Source organism: Solanum tuberosum, unplaced genomic scaffold (genome assembly GCF_000226075.1).
Source record: "Solanum tuberosum cultivar DM 1-3 516 R44 unplaced genomic scaffold, SolTub_3.0 scf00248, whole genome shotgun sequence".
NCBI lineage: Eukaryota > Viridiplantae > Streptophyta > Magnoliopsida > Solanales > Solanaceae > Solanum > Solanum tuberosum.
Genome location: NW_006239172.1, coordinates 183,904 through 202,878, shown reverse-complemented (window position 1 = coordinate 202,878; position 18,975 = coordinate 183,904). Strand labels below are relative to the sequence as shown.

The following is an 18,975-nucleotide window of genomic DNA, read 5'->3' as shown; positions in this document are numbered from 1 at the left end:
GGGGGAGGCTGGTTTGAGAGTAGAGACAAAATAAATTGATTTTTTCAACAAAAAGTAATTGTAATTTGGGAGGGGGTGAGGGTGAGGGTGGGTAAAAAAATTGAATTTAAAACAAGTTTAATATATTTTTTGGGGGAGGCTGGTTTGAGAGTAGAGACAAAATAAATTAATTTTTTCAACAAAAAGTAATTGTAATTTGAAGTTGGAAGAGAGTTTTGGAAAATGTTTTCCTTAAGTTTTGAAGGGAAGTCATTTTCCTTAAATTTGAGGAAAATGAGTTGATTTGGAAAACATTTTCCAAAACATTTAACCAAACCAAACATGAGAAAATTGAAAAACATTTTCCAAAAAATGTTTTCCTTCATACCAAACACACCCATAGTCTTTACAAAGCAATCCCTCCCTTCCTAGTTTCAAAAGTGTAAAGGTTAAATCAGTTATCACTCCAATGTATGAATTTTCTCAATAGAGAATACTCATTTGGAAATTTCTCTTCCAAAAGATACAAACCACATTTGAGAACTATTTGTCTTGCATCTAAGAAGAAGAAAAAAACCAGTAGGTTGCTAATACAAAATACAACAGAGATTACATCAACAACTTATGCCACAGGGAGAAGTCCATGGCTCATATTCAATGAATGCCTTGAAAGAGGCAACTCAGTACAAAAATTATATCAACAATCATCTGCTTTATTGCCCCAGTGAATTCAATTCTATGCAACATGTACGTAGAATCATATTTAGAATGGCGTGTTAGTTGTAAGGTCTGCAATATACATGTTAGTTTGTAAGGTTTGCAATATGGAGTATCAGTCGCAACGTACTAAAACAAAAAGATAAGAATAAGATTTTTACCTGTGAAAAACAAGGATAAAGAATGAGAAGGAAGTTGCCTCAGGTGCAAAGTGGAGACCAAAAGCCTTATCAGTAACAAAAGAAGAAGATGGTGAAATTTTAGCAGATTCATCCAACCATGGGACAAAGTTTGGCTGAGAATCATTTGACTTCGAAACTGCACTTAGGCTGCAAGAAACAGAAATATACCAGAATTTAAAGATATACATTTCAGGGACAGGCATAAATTGCAAAAAAAAAAAAAAAAAAAATCATTTATGAGCAAAGGGTTCTATTAGAGGTCACACATGCTTTGACACCTTATTTACTTTGTCAACCAATATATACAAGTAGTAAATATCAAATAAATGAGATAATGAGATACCTTTCCCATCAGCTTCAGTAAGATCTTGACATGGGAATGAATTTCAGATACATAAACATTGTTTGAATTTGTATCTTAAAACAAAAGCAAGAGCATTTTCATTCACGTTCACTCAATCTTTTAATTGTTCACTATAGTTTGAAGGACTGAGGAGCAAGGAGCACAAATTTCTTGACTTCAGTTAAAAATCGTGTTCTAACTAACTAACTAGGCAAGAGATGCCAAAATATTATTGAAGTTCTCATTGATGATGAAAATGAGCTCGATGCCCTTATCTTTAGTTGTCTTATATCCGCAAGTTCAAATGTCATAGGTTCTATACTGAAAATAGTTGAAGCTAAACCCCGTACACGTGATGCAATAAACGATGATGAGACTGGAACAGATCAAAGAAAATGATATTTCTTTTCCCACCTGTTAATTTTGCTTCAACTACGAAATGACAAGGAAAATGCAGCATATCATAATTAATTGAAGGAAAAATAAGCAGATAAGCCTTTTTTATGAAGAGATCTTAATAGCAGAATCTGACTTTGGAATCATTCTACATGAATGGGACAAGTCCAAAAGGATTTCTAACCGGAACATTACATATATGTCCCTCAGTAATCTAATAAATAGTGAGGTCAAATTGATACTTCCATTCAAGCGTTTTTACATATTAATTCTTTATAACCTCACCTACAAGGCGTTTTAAAAGTAATTCCTAAAAGAACCTTTCTTAAACTTTAGTAGAATGAAAGTGAATCAGAATGTTGAGTTAATCACAAAATCTTGTCCAAACCAATTTACCTGAGTGTTTTTTGCTGTTTTTCTTCTATTGGGATAATTGTGGCCTTGCAACCTAACATCCTTGTTTTCTTTCTAAAACATATTGGATAGCTGACCTCAACTTGTGTTGGACTGAAGAGTAGTCGCTTGTCGTAGTTCCAAACACATACAGGCATGTAAAGAAAACAATGTGATTTCCACTCTCCTCTTGGTCAATATGAAATGTATTTGTAGTAGTAGTTCTTAACTTCTTATGATAGATCTCCTTAATATTAATAATTTATTATCCTTTTAACCAAAAATAAATAGATAAGGTGTTCAATATTTATAATTAACCAAGTCTTGAATGCTCCAAAAGCCACAAAACCTGCTTACAAGCTTAAAAAGAATTCAAGACCAAGTGATAGATACATATCCTAGCTATATGAATACTGCCCTAGGCCAACTCAACAAATTAGATATTTGGAACCAAAAGAATTTCTACTGTGCAGTTTACAAGGTGTTTCCTCTCATCATAGAATGTGCCATATCCAGAATAGTTCTGTTCCTCAACACCATAAAAAGTGCCAACTGACCTTACCTCAACTAGTACAAATATGTGGATATTTAATCAGTCTACTTCATGTTCACTTTTCAGGCCCAAACCATGAAACTAATAATGACTTCCTTCTAAGCAGAATTGTTTGTTTTCGCTTGAATAATGGATTAAAGAACAAACTGTTGGTGTTTTCCTATTCTATTTTAATCTTTTAAATTTTTCATCTTTCTTGGAAAGTGGTGGTTGGTGGAACCTCCACATAATAGTTTATACTAATTTACAACATATAGTATCCAGAAGAAGAAAAATAATTAGTGCACTACTATTCCAACAACTAAAATACAAAGTCTGATCTCATGGCATCCATCATTATAGGTACAAATTGATTTCTTTAAAAGCAGAATCAAAAGATCCCTTTGGACCTTCCCATGATCATGATGTACTACACTCACCCAAAAACATAAACAAGCCAATAAAATGACAATAAAAAATAAAGCATTATACATTAACATACACTCAAACTTGGACTCCACTGGCAAGTAAGCACTCTCAACTTTGAGAGTGCACATCAAAATACCTCAATTTGGTCTCAATTGACAACTAAACACTTCAACTTGTCCATGTTGTCTCATGGACACCGATGATGACATGTCACATAAATTTGGTGGGAATTGTTTAGATGATCATTTTGTAAGCTGGAGTGTTCAACTACGAGACGAGTTGAGGAGTCTAGATGTGCATACTCAAAGTTGGAGGGATTACTTGCTAGCTGAGACCAAGTTTTAATGTTTTGTTTATTTATTATGACATAAAAAAAGTGCTACTTAAGACCAACCTCAGATTCCAAGTAACTTCCATTGGCACTAGGCCCAGCAACATGTTCATGAGGTCTAATGACTAAAGAATGAAGATCTTCCAAAGACAAAGCTCTCTTCCTCTCTTGAACACAATCTTTAGTCCTATTCTGCATACTGAACAACACATTATGCCAAGTATTAACTCTTGAACGACCTTTTTTAGGCAACCCCACATTCATATCTCCCAAATCCTCTGCTGTAACACTTAGAATTTCCTCTGGTTCTGCCCCATCAAACACCCACATCAAGCAAGAGCAAAACCCTTTAGTAATTTCTGAATCACTATCTACACTAAACTTCATAGAACCCCTATTATCCATCCTCGCCTCTAACCACACCTGTGTTGTACAACCCAAAACTCGATTTTCCTGAACCCTAGCTGACTCACATAATGGAGAGAGAATACTTGCATAGTGTAATAATCTTTTCACTCTATCAATTGGTTCTGATAAGGACCTAAATTCCAAAGATAAACTATGAACTTTGTCAACAACACTTAACCTCTCCTCCAATGGCGCTTCTTCCATAATCAACCAAGAAGCTGATGACAGCCCAAGTCTTTTATTTCTAGAACATTGCATAGAAGTGAAAAAGATTGGATTTTTACTACAATATTGAGGATTTGTCTTGGTGGGTGTCGATGAAATCGTCAAGAAAGAAGATGGGTAATTCAGAAAAGTGAAAAAGATTGGTTTTTTGGGACAGAATTGAGGATTTAACTTAGTGGGTGTATATGAAATTGTGAATGGGAAATTGAGATTAGAAGAAGAGTCCATGTTTGGTTAAAGATGAAGAAAATTGGAGAGAAAAAAGGGTAAAGAATTGAAATACAAGATTTGTGACAGTTAGAAGTTGGAGAATCAGAGATAAAAACGAGAAGCAGATCCTTGAACTGCGGGAGATTTCATTTCAGGTAGAAAAAGTATAAAAGGAAAATGAAAAAAAATGGCGATAAATGATGAAAAAAAGAGAAATAAGGTGCACTGGCATTTTATAGTTTTATAATCCCAAGGTGGTTGGAGATTTCATCCTAAAAAATACTCCATATAATATATACAAAAAGTAAATAAGGCGCCAAAAGTGGAAATATATTTTTATGTGGGACTCCCCAATCTCATTTTTAAGTTTTTTAATTTCAATTTCTTGAGATTTTCTAACTTCAATTTGGTATTATATTAAAAGTTAATAAGTATTTTTGTTTTATAATTTGGTCTATTATTATAATAACCTGAACTTGAAATCAAGGAGTGAAATATAGTAGCCAAATAGTGTTTGGTTGAAATTGAAAAAGAAAAAAAAAGGTACTCCTTCGATTTATATAACACTTTTTAGCCAGTTTTAAAAAAAACATATTTCGCAAATATTTAATGACATTATGAACACTTAATCTACGTTGAGTTTCATTTATTTGACAAAAGATGCACAAAAAATGTACTTATCTATTTAAAACCTCATTTATTTTAAAGATAAAGATAATTTTGAAATATTGGAAAATCTTCTCATATTTCTTAAATTTTGAGTTCAATCCAACTACAACCAACACATAAGAGGGGATGAAGGGAGTTTTTGAAGTTGAAGTTAAAATAATTTTCCCATCACAAAACTTCAAAAAAGAAAGATAAAGATTTACATATATCCTATGATTTGACAAAAATAATTATTTTTTTCCAACTTCAACCAAATATTCCCAAAATGCTAGCACCTAAAAATTGGATAAAATAATTGAGAACATGTTACAATTTAGCAAGAAATCTTATTGTCAATGCAACACGTAGAAAAAGCAAGCGAATAACAATTGATGGACAAAATGACACTATACCATCCGTGCAAGCAAACAAGATTGATTATTAGTAAAATTACCTTTGAATTCTCCAAGAATCTTACAAGATTAAGAAAAGTATTTTTAAAAATTTTGTGCTTTTTTTTGGGAATTAATATGAACCAATAAAAAGAGTAACAAGTCGATATCGAGTTTGAGGAGTTTTCTTTTGCTTCTAAACAAAGCTAAGATTGCAACCTTCTCTACCTTCCTCTAGACATCAATAGTTCCTCAATTTAATTATGTTTCTTTGTATTATTCCTATTTCCACATACACACACATATGGTGTAAATATGATGTTTACATGTAAAAATGATACTGTTAAATTTTAAATATAATTTAAGAACATGTGAATTAAATTGACCTGATTATAATGACAACGATTGAATGGCAAATGAATTAAAAGATCAATAAGAAGTCAGCATAATATCGATCACAACGCTATAAACTTCGAATCTTTTCCGAGCTGAGTTTCTCTCTTACTAGTCTTATCTCAAAAATGTTATTCAACCCTATTATATCTTTATTGGACCGCTTTGACCGATCACTCTTGATACGTATCACTGCATCATTCATCCACCTATTCAAAACTATTTTCACTTTAATATATATAAAGAAAAGATTGTACTCTACTAGTCGAGTCAAAGACTCTATGTTAACATATCAACAAATTGAAATTAAGACTTTAGAATCATGTTGCTCAAAAAAAAAATTAAAGAACTCTAGTATTAGAGAGTACCTTTAAAAAGTGATAATATAAGAGAACTCAAATAAAATGAAACAAATATAAAGAATTCATATAGTCAAAATATATCCTTTTAGTTTGGAACTAATGCTTAGCTATCATGTGTGATTTTTTTTTTTTAAAAAAACTATCATTAGTATTGTGTTAAAAGAAAATGACTCATAGAGGAACTAGCGAAAAGTAAAAGGAGGAGGCAGGAATTAAGGCGATCGTTTGATCGATAAATTAAGGATAATAATTTTATCTATCTCAATATCTCACTAATTAAACAATCCCGTAATTTATAGTTTGACTAAATACAATATATTGTCTACCCATAAATAAAATTTATTTTATCCCTTAACTGAATTATACTAAACTTTATTGTAAAAATTGAGTTTGATCAAGTAATGATATCTTTTCCCATTTAAAAAAGAAAGTTTAGAATATCTCAAAATTGTTTTTGCCCTTCAATTCATCAAATCATATTCAAACTTTTTGGTCCCTTTGGATATTGTGGGGATTACGTCATTGCATACAATTTCATGTGGACCTATGAATGAGTGAGACCCTCCAAACTCTTTTCTAATAAATAAAATATATTGCACTAATAATACAAATTAAAGTTCTTTCTTCATGCATCATCACATTCAGCCCCTCTAATTACCAATTATCAATCAAACACATTGTTTATATCATGAGTCAATTCATCAAAAATAGGGATACATCTCATAAATGGTCTCATATTATGTCCTTAAAAAAATTAAATTCACGTTTTCTTAAAGTTGGAGGTAGGGGAAGGGAAATGAAAAAGGGATTACAAGGTGAAAGTTCGGACAGTCAACCAACAAAACTACTAACATGAGCGTTACAATTATTGGAAAACTAAACTTTTGGATGAGTAAAACAAATATAAAGCTTTCTAATATATATTAACTACACTTTTCAAAAACTAGGTTGGATCGAGTCGAGTTTAGGTCTACATTTATAAGATTAAAAATAAAGTAAAAAGATTAAAATACAGAGCAAAAGATTATTACTCGTCGAAATATTAAGATTTGACATCATGATTTTTGTGTTAGTACGTAAGACTAAGTTTTGTGATTTTCTAATATAGACAGATAGGGTACCAACTTGCACAAGATCTAGTCTAATAAATCCACATTTTGTTAGATTTAACTTCTTGGCATGGAAACAAAATGTCCTATCAATGAATAAATTAATCTACAAATGTCAACAATCTCTTTTTTATAGATTTAACTATCTCTTTTTTATAGACTTAAATTTTCATGAAATAGATTAATATACTAACATCTACAATCTCTTTCTCCATATACGAGATCATCAATGCTTGCTACTCTACTCAAAAGGCAAAGCGCTCCACAAGTGGACGTTATCGGCCTCAGAGGAGAGGGAAGGCAACTGGCCATTGGTTGTATACCTCTCCCTACGGAGAATCGGAGATGAACTAAATGAAAAGACTGTTGTCCCTTCAACAACAACAACATATCCAGTGAAATTTCATGCAAAGCTTACCATTACCTCGTGGAGGTACTGTTTCCAAAAGTCCTCTGGCTCAAGTGCAACAAATCCCGATATAAAAAGGAAGGAGACAATGAAAAGTCCCCTATCCCAACTCTTACTGATATGATAGGTTAACAAGAATGATGAGACACAAGGATAGTGGTATTTCATTTCAGTAAAGGGATTCAACAGAAGTTGTACAAAAGATGAATATACAATGTGGACCTGATGTATAACTTCCTTTGTTGGATTCAATATTATGTGCAGTTCAAGACAAACAATGCACATCCGTGAGCGTTTACTGACATAGATATTGAATCCTTTATGGCTCCAAGATTTGTGCCACTCCACACTTCTGTGCCTGAGCACTTTGAACTTGTAGCATGAATCGCGTTGGTTATGTCTGATATCTTTGCTGACATTTTTGTCACCTGGTTGTTCAAATTGAAGAAAGCCAAATAGATCTCTCCTGAAAATGTATCGAACAGTGTACAGATATCAGATTGCAATAATCTAACAAGGGTTAAATTCCGCGCACCAACAGTGTGCTGAAGTCTTTTTACATGTAACTATTCATAGCGAGTCTAATACGGTTAACTGAGAAATAGCCTGCTATCATTGGTTCAACTGCACAGATAATGTAAAAACTCTTTATACTGTCTTAACTATTCACAGCAAGCCCAATATCGTAACCTGAGAAATAGCTTGCTATTATTGGTTCAACTGCACAGATAATGTAAATACAACTTATAACCATCTAATAATTGATCTGCAAACTGTACTCGCAGGCGCTGATGTGCTTACTGTGTATATATTTGCAATGATCTATAATACATGTAGGATTACAGTGGACTCACTTAGTTCCATTTTATAGCTTTAGGAATTGCTCAATGCTAAGGAACCACATACCATAGACCAAATTTCTAGACAATTAGCTCGTATCTTATAACGCACAACAGTGGTCTTATTTCAAATTTTCTTACTCCCTCGGTACCTATTATTTCAATCTTAGATATTTGTTTGAGTTACAAGCATAGAAGCTTACTTGCATCTCCTTAACTTTAGGCTAATTACTGCAAACTTCCCCAACTGTATCCCTTTATTCAGACTCGCAAAAACTTAACAAAAAAGCATGTATATATTTCACTATCATCCATTAAAGACATTCTCCTTTAGAGTTAGTGATATATGTTGTCTCTCTATGGAATAAACTTTTCATTTGAGAAACCATACCTCTCCTTCCAGTTGCAAGCCAGGACCTAATTCCACCAGAAGAAGCTGCATGAAAAAAGAATCAGTACATAGTATTAGGTATCAATCTCTAAGTTGGACATAAATCAGTGCAGTGTAGGAAAGTTTTCCAGATGAAAAAAAAATAACCTCTGACAAAATCCATGATAGCACAAAGACCGGAATAACTATTCATGAGGGTTCCATTGTAGTTCTCCCACATCTGTTATGCAAAAATCAGCAGCAAATTTAGATGAAACTACAAGAGTCTCCATTTATTCAAAGAAAGCACAGAACTACTTGTGGCATGAACTGCTGCTAATAGAATTGGCCATACGTCTCAAAAATTCAAACTGAATTACCTGGTTGGCATGTGATCTGCACCGTGAAAATGAACCTCTGCTGATCTCATTAGCTGTAAGCTTTCTATTTGAAGATGCACCAAAACAAAGTTCTGTTCTCTCTGTTACCAATAAGTGAAGTCTCCCGAGATTTTGGTGCTGATATACCATCTCCCCTTCTCTACATGAAGAACAACTTTATCATGAGTCAGGAAGATCGAAAAATATAGCATAAACAAAATCACTATCGAATTCGATATATCAAAGGAAGTTGAAGATATTTACGATGCTGAAAGTGCTTCTCTCTTGTTTAGACAAAACGGTGCCTTGCGTTTATTTGAGTTCTCTTCCCAGCACACTTTCTCTACATTATTGTCAAGAACTTTAGTAGACCAGCCATTTGCCTTTACATCTTTGCAGCTCCTTAAAGCCAAAACTCTCGTCTCCAACACATTTATTTTTTCTTTATCCTCAGTATGGTTACTCAAGCTATGTTTTCCAGATGAACTTAAGGAGCCTGTCACGTAATGAAACTGCATTTGAAAATATCAGCTTAGGATTGAACTGTATGCCTAAGTGAATCCAAAAGTTAAGTCAATTTAAATTTATTCACATGCCTCCATGTTGTTAGAGCTAAACCAGTTAATCTCCAACAGAGTAGGATTCGTAAGAAGACTGAATGTAGCATCATCAAGCTTTCTCATATCTCCACCAAAGATGAGAGGGGACCTGACCATGGACCATAGAGTCACCTGCCAGAAGATCCTTAGAATACAAATCGATCAATTGAGCTATGTCATATTTGCAGAACCAGAACCACTGCAGAAAAGTTACCTGAGTACGTTGCTCATCCAGATTAAGCCTGCAATATCTGTGTGGACCATCATTTGAACCTGCACCAAAACGGAGTATAATATTTCGTGCCGGATTTTCCTCCTTGTTTTGCCCAAGAGGAGAACATAATTCTGCGTCGGAGGAGAATCATAGTAACCAAATTTGGTTGATGTTAAATCCTAACCAAGTGAGCTAAGCACAAGAAATTGTAGCTGTTTGCATATGATAAACTTTTCTCTGTTTAACATTTAACTTAAGTCGCAAAAAATCTCTCTAGTTTGAAGATCCAGGAGCAATAATTTGCATTTATCTCCTTAAGTTGTAACAGACAGAGAACCTTATGCTAGTGCACTTCAATAAATAGTCTCTGGTGAGGATGAATATGCATCAAACAAGTATGTATCTTTGGCAAACTTATACTAAATCCTTTCTGAAATGAGAATATTATTTTATAGTTAAACAAACATAGAATAAAAACAATCCATCACCTGCTTCTGTTAGCCATCCAAGTGGTAGCATATCCAAGTCAGGCCACGATTTCCCCTTCAGGCCCTTGACTCCTACTAAGTTAGCAGCAGTGAAGTCCCTGGCACAAGGGTAAGGAGAAACCTATGTCAACAGCTAAATAACAAAATGGTGTCACGGACAAAGAACAAACCAGAAAATAAAATTTGAGCTGAACATAATCTGATTGTTAGAACATTGACCATACTGCTTAACTTAGAAGCCGTCAAATATATGACATATCTACGAGATAGATGAGCAATCACAATGCACAATGTGATAATAAACTTTTGGCAGCAAGCTTAGAAAAAAAGAGAAAATCCTGACAAATTATTAGAACAGGTAGCATAATTTACCTCGCAACGTTGAAGTGAGCAGAGACATCTTCCCAAGTATCCCAGTCATCCCCAGTTACTCTATACATATTGACCAACCCACTAACTTCCTTCGCTATGATTGGTTTTGCATTAGTTCCAGGGGACAAGGAATATATGATAGGTCGGCTAAGCTCATTCAATACCTACAGATAAGTACACTGTTATCACATTTCTCACTTGCCATTGTTAGATGAATTATGGATCCAAACACAAATCTTTCAGCTATTATGTTTACTTGTTCGTCCTTTCAGAAAGTAAAATCATGTCATAGATCAATTAAAAGGGGCAAGATGCAGTGGGTTAAGCAGAAAAAAGTTAACAACCTTACCTCTGAAACAACGATTATCTCATCTAAATCCAAGTCATCACCGAATACACAGTCAAGTTTCACTGAAGAAGAAAAAACAGAAAATTCCTTTAAGATAAAGCACAAAAAATTCAACAGTTAAAAGTGATATGGGATTTTTAGCTTGGACCATCCAGACAAGGATTAGTCCTGCTTCTTAAAGAAGTTTTCCTAGAAAGCAGAATCATTGGGTTTATGACATTAAAGTTAATTTCCCATGTTATGATTTCACATGAAAATCAAACTTTTGAACACGTCAAATCATCAGCTGAATCATCATAACCCATGGAAATATATCTCCCAATAATTGTCTTGAGTAACAAATATGTCTTACCAAAATCAACACCCCAGTCAGCATATTGTTGATAGAGCGACCTAAGGAATGCTCTTCCAGCTCCCAACTTGGTATTCACACTCATGAAACCATTTTTCATCCATGCACAAGTCCTCTCCTTAATTCCAATATCTTGTGCACGCCATTGTCGACCTGCCTCCTCATAAGCTTTGCCCTGTTGGATGTATCACCAACAAGTCAAACATTTGTAAGATGAACTTTATCAACTAACGTCAACACACTTAGATAAAAAATGGGTATGAACTTGCCCAAGAAGCTGCATTTCCAGTCTAATGAAATTGGACTGGATATACCAATATTTACATCTATAAATGAAAGCGGAAAGTTGAGTTGATTCTGGATAAAGAACAATACCGTAGTGGTATCCAGTATGAGGGTGTTAGCATTAAACGCTTGTAGACTTAAACCTCTCATTACATGAATCCCAAATTTCAGTCCCATGCTATGAACCTTCCCGGCAACTTCAGAAAACCCTTTTCCACCTTGAGAGGAAGGCCATCTTCCAGGGTCAGGAACCATCCTTCCCCACTCATCAAAGACATCAAAACCATAAGAATCAGTATAAGCACCTATTGTTTTCTTCCTATACCAAAGAAAGTCCACCACAACATACTGCACAGAATCCAAAAGTAGACAGTTTAGAGATGAAAGCAAAAACATGTCAGAATTGTAAAAGAATCTAAATTCTACGGATTTCTTATTTTAGGGAGTGTTTAGTCTGATGAAATTCATTTCTATGGAAAATGATTTCTAGTGTTTGATGGTGAATGGGAAATAATTTTCGAAAATAATTATGTATTAGAGATTCATAATAATATTAGCAAACTACAAAGGTTGTTTTGATGAAACTTTTGAGTACTCAAAATTAATAATATGAAGTTACAGTTATAAGGAAACTACTTATGTCCATAAGTTAGGAAATTCAAATTTCCCCCTTTAGATGGAAAGCATTTTCTTGTAACCAAACACCGGAAAACAGAGAAGTCATTTTCCATCATAACAAACACACCATTAAAGCCTATTGTTATGGTTCTTGTGAAACTATTACCTCATAACCATGAGGTTTTAATCGTTGTGCTACGAGTTCTGCATTCTGAAGAAACTCTTCCTCGGTGATGGTCCAACAAAATGAGTCATAGGAGTTCCAACCCCTAGGTGGCAAGCTGGCTCGTCCAATATCGCCCTGAGATTTAGTTTCTGAGGTTTCCCTGTGGTTATGACCCGAATAATACTCAAATATATCACACTTTGATCATAAAATAGGCATATCTTCAACAATACATTGCAATTCATTATCTAAGAGAAAACATTTGAAACTCAACAATGGCCCAACTCTTTAAGCCAAAAACTTCTTCTACCACCCCGGCTCGACCCTAAGGCCACTAAAGCAATGGATATTGTATATGTTCCGTAAATGTTCCCTAGAAAATTTAACTTTAGGTCCCCAATCTTGTTGAGATAGTCCTAACTCTCTAACAGTCTAACAGATGCCACCATGGTGATAAATAACAGTAATGCTCAAAAGATTAGAACTTGCACACTTTAAGCAAAGAGGCCAACGAATCCAGACCGAAATGCATCAGAATTTTTAGTTTTATCAAAATTACATGTGGGTTTTCTTTCTCCAGTGGATCAGAACTTATAACGAATGATTTTTCCAGAAAATAATTACCAGAAACTACCATAGAAAAGTTCAAAGAAAACCATTTCAATGGACACACTTGGAGAGCTGTAAATAGTGGAAAAGATTGAAACTTGCATCAAATAAGCTAATCTTGGCTAATAAACATCAAGTTCACATGCATCATAACAATCAAAAAGCAAAGAAACTAAACTAATTCTGAAATTGTCTGAAGTGGGTGTCTCTCAAATATATCATTAAGCTAGAAAATAAAGAGCAGTAAATAATTACCAGAAACTACCATATTAAAGTTCCAAGAAAACCATTTCAATGGAGACACTTGTAGAGCTGTAAATAGTGGAAAAGATTGAAACTTGCATCAAATAAGCAAATCTTGGCTAATAAACATCAAGCTCACATACATAATAACAACCAAAAAGCAAAGAAATTAAACTAATTCTGAAATTCCATGAAATGGGTATCTCTCAAATTTACCCTTTAGCTAGAAAATAAAGAGCAGAAACTACTACATCAAAGTTTATAGAGTATACCAGTGAAGGAAAAGAGTAGTGAAAATGATGAAAATATAAGTTTTCAAGATCATCCCTTTTTCAGAGTAGTATTCTTTACTGCTAACAAGATGTACAAAATTGAGTGATTTTGAGTTTAGGTGTTTGAGTATGATAGCAAAATTGAATGAAAAAAGGGTTAGTTGAGGTGTGTACAAAAGTGTGATTGTGAAGACATAATCACCGGATGCTGTTTCGGAGGAAATGGCAAGTGTCACCTGACAAAGCTATTTTTTCTGTTATGCCTTCAGGACCATGAGGTGGAGTACCAATTGTAATAATCAAATTAATAAGGAAAAATTAAAGAAATTTCACTTTCAGTTTACTTATTATCATTATCCCCTATAAGTTTTACAAATCTCCAAAATTTCTCATTTTCGCACATCAAATTAGTGTATTTCGCACATCAGATTAGTGTATCATGTATAAAATGTAATGTATCTTACTTAACGATTAATGTTTCTCGCGTATCAGATTAATATATCAGCGCTTATATTATTGTATCCGTTTGAGGGATTTCTGTAATTATAAACTTTTAAGGGATAAATTGTAATTTTGCTTTAAAAGTATGTGATTTCTGTAATTTACCCAATTAATAACCCCTTTAACCGAAAATTTATGTGTGATATACACTGATATGTATACGATATATACAATGTAATATACACAATTACAAGCATTTCCCAACTCTAAATAGGTCCTGCAATGCACGATTCAGATTTGTTGAGAGCTTCGGACACTGAGTGAGAAATAAATTTAAAAAAAGGTCCTAAAATACCTCTAATCTTTCTCAAATATTGTATATAGTCTTAATAAGGTGTTTCTCATCCACACAACTGACACATATTCAATCTGTAAAATATTGTCAAACTAAAATTTGATTTGCAATTCAAAAAGTGATTATTTTTTTTTAAAATTCCTTTATATTCATCTTGTAAAGTCTACTAAATGGGGAAGCTTTTCTATTAGGAGTTTATTTTTTTATTTTCAAGACTTGCAACATCATATTAAAGATAAATAAATTTTATTCATTTCACTATAATCCTTCGTAATTATTTAGTCTTTGTGCTTTGTTTGGTTTAATACAAATAGAATATAACGTGTATGATTTGAAATGCCAGCTTGACTTTTAAATTAAATAAATTTGTGGAGTTAATATCTTAAAAGATCACTGAACTATGAGAAATTATCTAATAAAGTCATTGAACTTTGTTTTGTATCAATAAAATCACCCAACTTAAATTTTTTATCTTCAAAAATCACTCAATTACATTTATCATTAAATACATTTGACATAACAAATTAAATCATTAAAATACAATTGACACAAATTAAATTATTTTTTATGAAGTTTATTTATTTTTATACGGACTCACCCCCCCCCCCTTTCAGTATGAACAAATCGAGCTAATCGAACAAATTTTCCAAACAAATTCAACCTCAGTCGACGTCTAATTCAAATATAAGGAATGACCAAGATCCAGGATTCTTTGCTAACATAATTACTACTTCACTTCCCTTTGCCTTAACACAAGCCGACTTGTTATCTTCTATACTATTTATTAATTTTATGTTCTAAAATTTGTTTATGTGACTATGTCTTTACTCCCAAATCCTAATCAAACATGAAAAATGTAACTACTATCAGAATATAAAAAAAATAGATTTTATAATTTATTGATTTGTGGAGTGCATGATTATATGACATTAAAAAAATAATTTAGTTTGTCATGTCAAATATATTTTAAAGATAAATGTAGTTGAGTGATTTTATTGATACAAAGTAAAGTTCAATGACTTTATTAGATAATTTCTCATAGTTCAGTGACCTTTTAAGATATTAACTCTAAATTTGTGTGTCCAATTTTAGTTTTGAGAACGTTGTAAAAGGCTTTAACATATATTTTGATATTTTATCTGTTTATTGAATATACTTAATTTTAAAAACAAAAAAAATGTCCATTGAGTTAAAAGAATTTACTCATAGATTAGTGCATCTCGTATATGACTTCAGAATAGAAAAATATTTGTGATTTCACGAGATGACGCAAGAAGGCACGTGAATAGGTCCCGACCCCCGTAGGACTTTATATATATATCATCTACTTCATTTTTTCTTCATTGTTTTCATGGAGAACCTGATAAATTCAGAAGCCTAGTGTTTAAGATCACTCAAATTATCGATTTTCTTGGCCTAAATCCTAGACGGAAGTTGTTCTGCGCGTTGAGCTCGTCATCGTGGTATTATTTATTCCGTCAATTTCATAGTGTATCTCGGTTGGGGTTTGGGCAATAGTTGTTTTGCTTCATTTTGAGGGTTTGAGTTATATTCTAAATTTAAGATCAAGATAACACTCTTCTTGTACTAATTCTAACTCCGATAAACCATAACTTATATCAAACACCTAAGAAATACTAGTAATTAAAATTTTAGATGTCTACAAAGGAAAAAGTCCAACATTGAAGTGTTTAACCCAAAAAGAAAAGGTTGCTTTTATTTGTTGATGTTATTAAACTCATCTTATGTCGTTGATATTTTATTTCACCATCGGCAGAGTATATATAATATAATATAATATAATACCAGTACTCTGTTCAGTTGTGTGGGACAATATCTGCACCATATTTTATTTACATTTTATATATAATGCTTAATGATTATTTAATCTTTGTGATTTATTTGAAATGCCCATTTGACTTTAAATTAAATCCCACAATATCTGCACCATATTTTATTTACATTTTATATATAATGCTTAATGATTATTTAATCTTTGTGATTTATTTGGTTCAATGCAAAATAAGATATAACGTGTATGATTTGAAATGCCCATTTGACTTTAAATTAAATAAATTTGTGTGTCCAATTGTTTGACTTTAAATTAAATAAATTTGTGTGTCCAATTTTTGCTTTGAGAAGGTTGTAAAAGACTTTTTCATATAATTTTGTTATGTTACTTGTTTTATTCGGATTCTACTTAATTTTAAGATTGTTTTCTCATATTGAATGTGGTAACAAATTATATTATAAGTTTGATGTTAGATTTTATTGATATTGCATATTAAAAATAAAAATATGATCAAATAAAATGTAAAATAAATTTTTATACTGGATTTATTTTCATAATCTTAGTAACCAAAACAAGCCTGAAAAAATCATATGTCAAGAGAAAATAGAGAACTTTTTTTTATATAATATGAATTTGAAATGATCTTAAATTGTGAATATGCTCCTTAAATTTTCATATTATTAATTCAAATTTACTTGAAAATGAGGCTTAACTATTTTACTTTCTTTGATTCTTTTTAGTTGTCATGATAAAAGTTTCTATAAACCTTAAGAAAAAATTAATAAAAATGTAGTTTGACTAATATATTTTTTATTAATTCTTTAATCTTTATCTATTTACGTACCCCTTAATTCTAGAATAATTAATATAAAGAACAAAATTTTAAAAATTATCTCTTCATTGTTTAAATTGATAAATTTTTAGAACAGATATTTTAATATACATGAGAATTAAAAAGAAACGAGGGACTACTACTTAATACTCCCTATGTCCCTAATTACTTGTCCACTTTTCCTTTTTTAGTTGTCCATAATTACTTGTCCATTTTGACAAATCAAAAAAGGACAAAAAAAAATCTCTATTATACCCTCAATTTATTACTTAAAAAAATGTAGAACTTCTTGAAAATCTTAAGTTTTTACAATTATTATTTCTTAATAGGTGTGTTAATTCAAAAGTGCACAAGTAATTAGGGACAGAGGGAGTAGCATTTACTACACTTGTTACAAAATATTCGAAAACATTTACTTTAATCAATTGACATAAATACAATACTACCCACCTTATTAAATCAAGCAAACGAACACTAAAGACGTGCTAATTAGTGACAAATGAAAATTGCTAATTTTGAAGTAATAACTTATTAATGACATAGTTTGAGAAAAAAACAAAAATTACTACATATGGTTATTGTAGGTAGAATATCTTTTCAAAATGTTAGAATAATATTTTAACTTTTATTGTACAATTAGACGTTTTTTCCAACTTATTCTTACTCTTCTGAATCATTTTACTTGTCATTTGTTAGTTTAACTGCAACAAAAGAAATATATATTTTGACAATCACATTCTTATTTATTATTTTTAATTATTTAAAATGTTTATATATTTTTAATAAATATTCACTCTTTAATCTCTCTTCAATAAATAAATGAGAATTAATCTAAGCAATAATAATATTGATTGACAAACTAACAATACATCACAAAAACAAATTGGAATACATCTATCAAAACAACTAACTACTCAAGAGGAGGGATGGAATATACCAATTGAAAAGTTAGCATCAAAGAACACTCAACTTGATAAAAGTAGAAAAAATCATATTGAAACACAAAATAGTTTTTAACACTCTATGAACATGAGCATAGAGAAAAACAAGAAAAAAATGGTCAATCTATAAATAAAGCTCTAATGAATGAACATTGATTACAAGCATGGAGATACCTGAAATGAAAAATAATGAATCTCACACCATAGCTCATAAGTGTAAAAAGTGAAATATAGTAGTCCAAGGTTCTAAATCATTTTGATTCTTTAACTACATGACATAACACTGATTTCTTGAAGGCTATAAAGACTAGATTGGGTAGTACTGAAAAGGCTACACCTATGAATGGGATTTGACAAAAAATCAAGAGGTAGAAACAACCTACAACGATTCGTACCGGATAGAGCTTCATTCGAAAGATAGCGCGACAATTCAATTTACTAGTGATATTGTTAGCTTTGAAGCTAACCTTACTACTAAAATATCATGGAAAAAATACATAATTACATAAACATTCCTACCATATTTACTTACTAGTGAATTAACTCGCGCTTTGCGCGATCGTAAAAAATCTATGGTTGTTTAAACTTGAGAAATAAAAAATAAAAATCAAAGAAAAATAAGAAATTCACATCTCAATCTCATGCCTATTCAATCATAAATTACTAAGGAGGTATTTGATTTTATTTTTTTTAGAGTTTAACTTCAAAAAATATATTTGATCAACAAAAATGTATTTTCCTTATAGATTATTGATAGAAAGTCAAAAGGAGTAAAATTTGTATTATACTAGATAATGTTGCCCGTGCATAGCACGGGCCCAATAATATAAATGGTATATTTTCGGGCTAATAACCGAGTTTTTGAAGCTATTATTTGCGTGGATAAAGGAATAAGTTTTTTTATCACAAACATGTACTTTCTTTGACGCTATTTAAGGCATAATAAGACTACCCACATACAACATTTTTGAAATATTTTATGTTGTCAATTATCATGATT

General features: G+C 31.9%; 2 protein-coding genes across 6 annotated transcripts; both read right to left on the bottom strand.

Moving 5' to 3' along the window:
• Positions 1-363: 363 nt before the first annotated feature.
• Positions 364-4,363, bottom strand: LOC102606233 (uncharacterized). Of its 2 annotated transcripts, none has more exons than XR_001474756.1 (3): positions 3,366-4,363; positions 858-1,025; positions 364-768 (listed from the first exon to the last, which is right to left on the bottom strand). XR_001474756.1 is itself a non-coding variant. In XM_015313499.1 (3 exons), the coding sequence occupies exons 1-3, from the start codon at positions 2,166-2,168 to the stop codon at positions 756-758; spliced, it is 336 nt and encodes a 111-aa protein (XP_015168985.1). In that variant the 5' UTR covers positions 2,169-3,353; the 3' UTR covers positions 364-755. The 2 variants fall into 2 exon arrangements, 1 of the variants encoding a protein (XP_015168985.1); XM_015313499.1 differs by lacking the exon at positions 3,366-4,363 and adding an exon at positions 2,014-3,353.
• A 3,077-nt stretch (positions 4,364-7,440) lies between these two features.
• LOC102605217 (uncharacterized) lies at positions 7,441-13,890 on the bottom strand. 4 transcript variants are annotated; one of them, XM_006357525.2, is made up of 15 exons: positions 13,615-13,890; positions 12,491-12,650; positions 11,797-12,054; positions 11,422-11,596; positions 11,070-11,131; positions 10,721-10,884; positions 10,349-10,446; positions 9,861-9,991; positions 9,644-9,778; positions 9,312-9,559; positions 9,048-9,207; positions 8,836-8,908; positions 8,689-8,733; positions 7,731-7,924; positions 7,441-7,680 (listed from the first exon to the last, which is right to left on the bottom strand). In XM_006357525.2, exons 1-15 carry the CDS (start codon positions 13,665-13,667, stop codon positions 7,453-7,455), a joined length of 2,184 nt encoding a protein of 727 aa, XP_006357587.1. In that variant the 5' UTR covers positions 13,668-13,890; the 3' UTR covers positions 7,441-7,452. The 4 variants fall into 4 exon arrangements, with proteins under 4 accessions (XP_006357587.1, XP_006357588.1, XP_006357589.1 ...); XM_006357526.2 differs by having other exon boundaries at positions 9,861-9,919; XM_006357527.2 differs by having other exon boundaries at positions 7,600-7,924; positions 13,615-13,889.
• Positions 13,891-18,975: the final 5,085 nt, after the last annotated feature.

What these genes read in the sequence shown, in the direction of transcription:
- LOC102606233 (XM_015313499.1), bottom strand. Translation starts at nt 2,168, where the DNA reads ATGCCTGTATGTGTTTGGAACTACGACAAGCGACTACTCTTCAGTCCA. An exon ending in AAACAGCAAAAAACACTCAG is followed by an intron (nt 1,026 to 2,013) that starts GTAAATTGGTTT and finishes TGTTTCTTGCAG; the next exon opens with CCTAAGTGCAGTTTCGAAGT.
- LOC102605217 (XM_006357525.2), bottom strand. Translation starts at nt 13,667, where the DNA reads ATGATCTTGAAAACTTATATTTTCATCATTTTCACTACTCTTTTCCTT. An exon ending in GCTCACTTCAACGTTGCGAG is followed by an intron (nt 10,447 to 10,720) that starts GTAAATTATGCT and finishes CCCTTGTGCCAG; the next exon opens with GGACTTCACTGCTGCTAACT. An exon ending in TGGATGGCTAACAGAAGCAG is followed by an intron (nt 9,992 to 10,348) that starts GTGATGGATTGT and finishes CCTCCGACGCAG; the next exon opens with AATTATGTTCTCCTCTTGGG.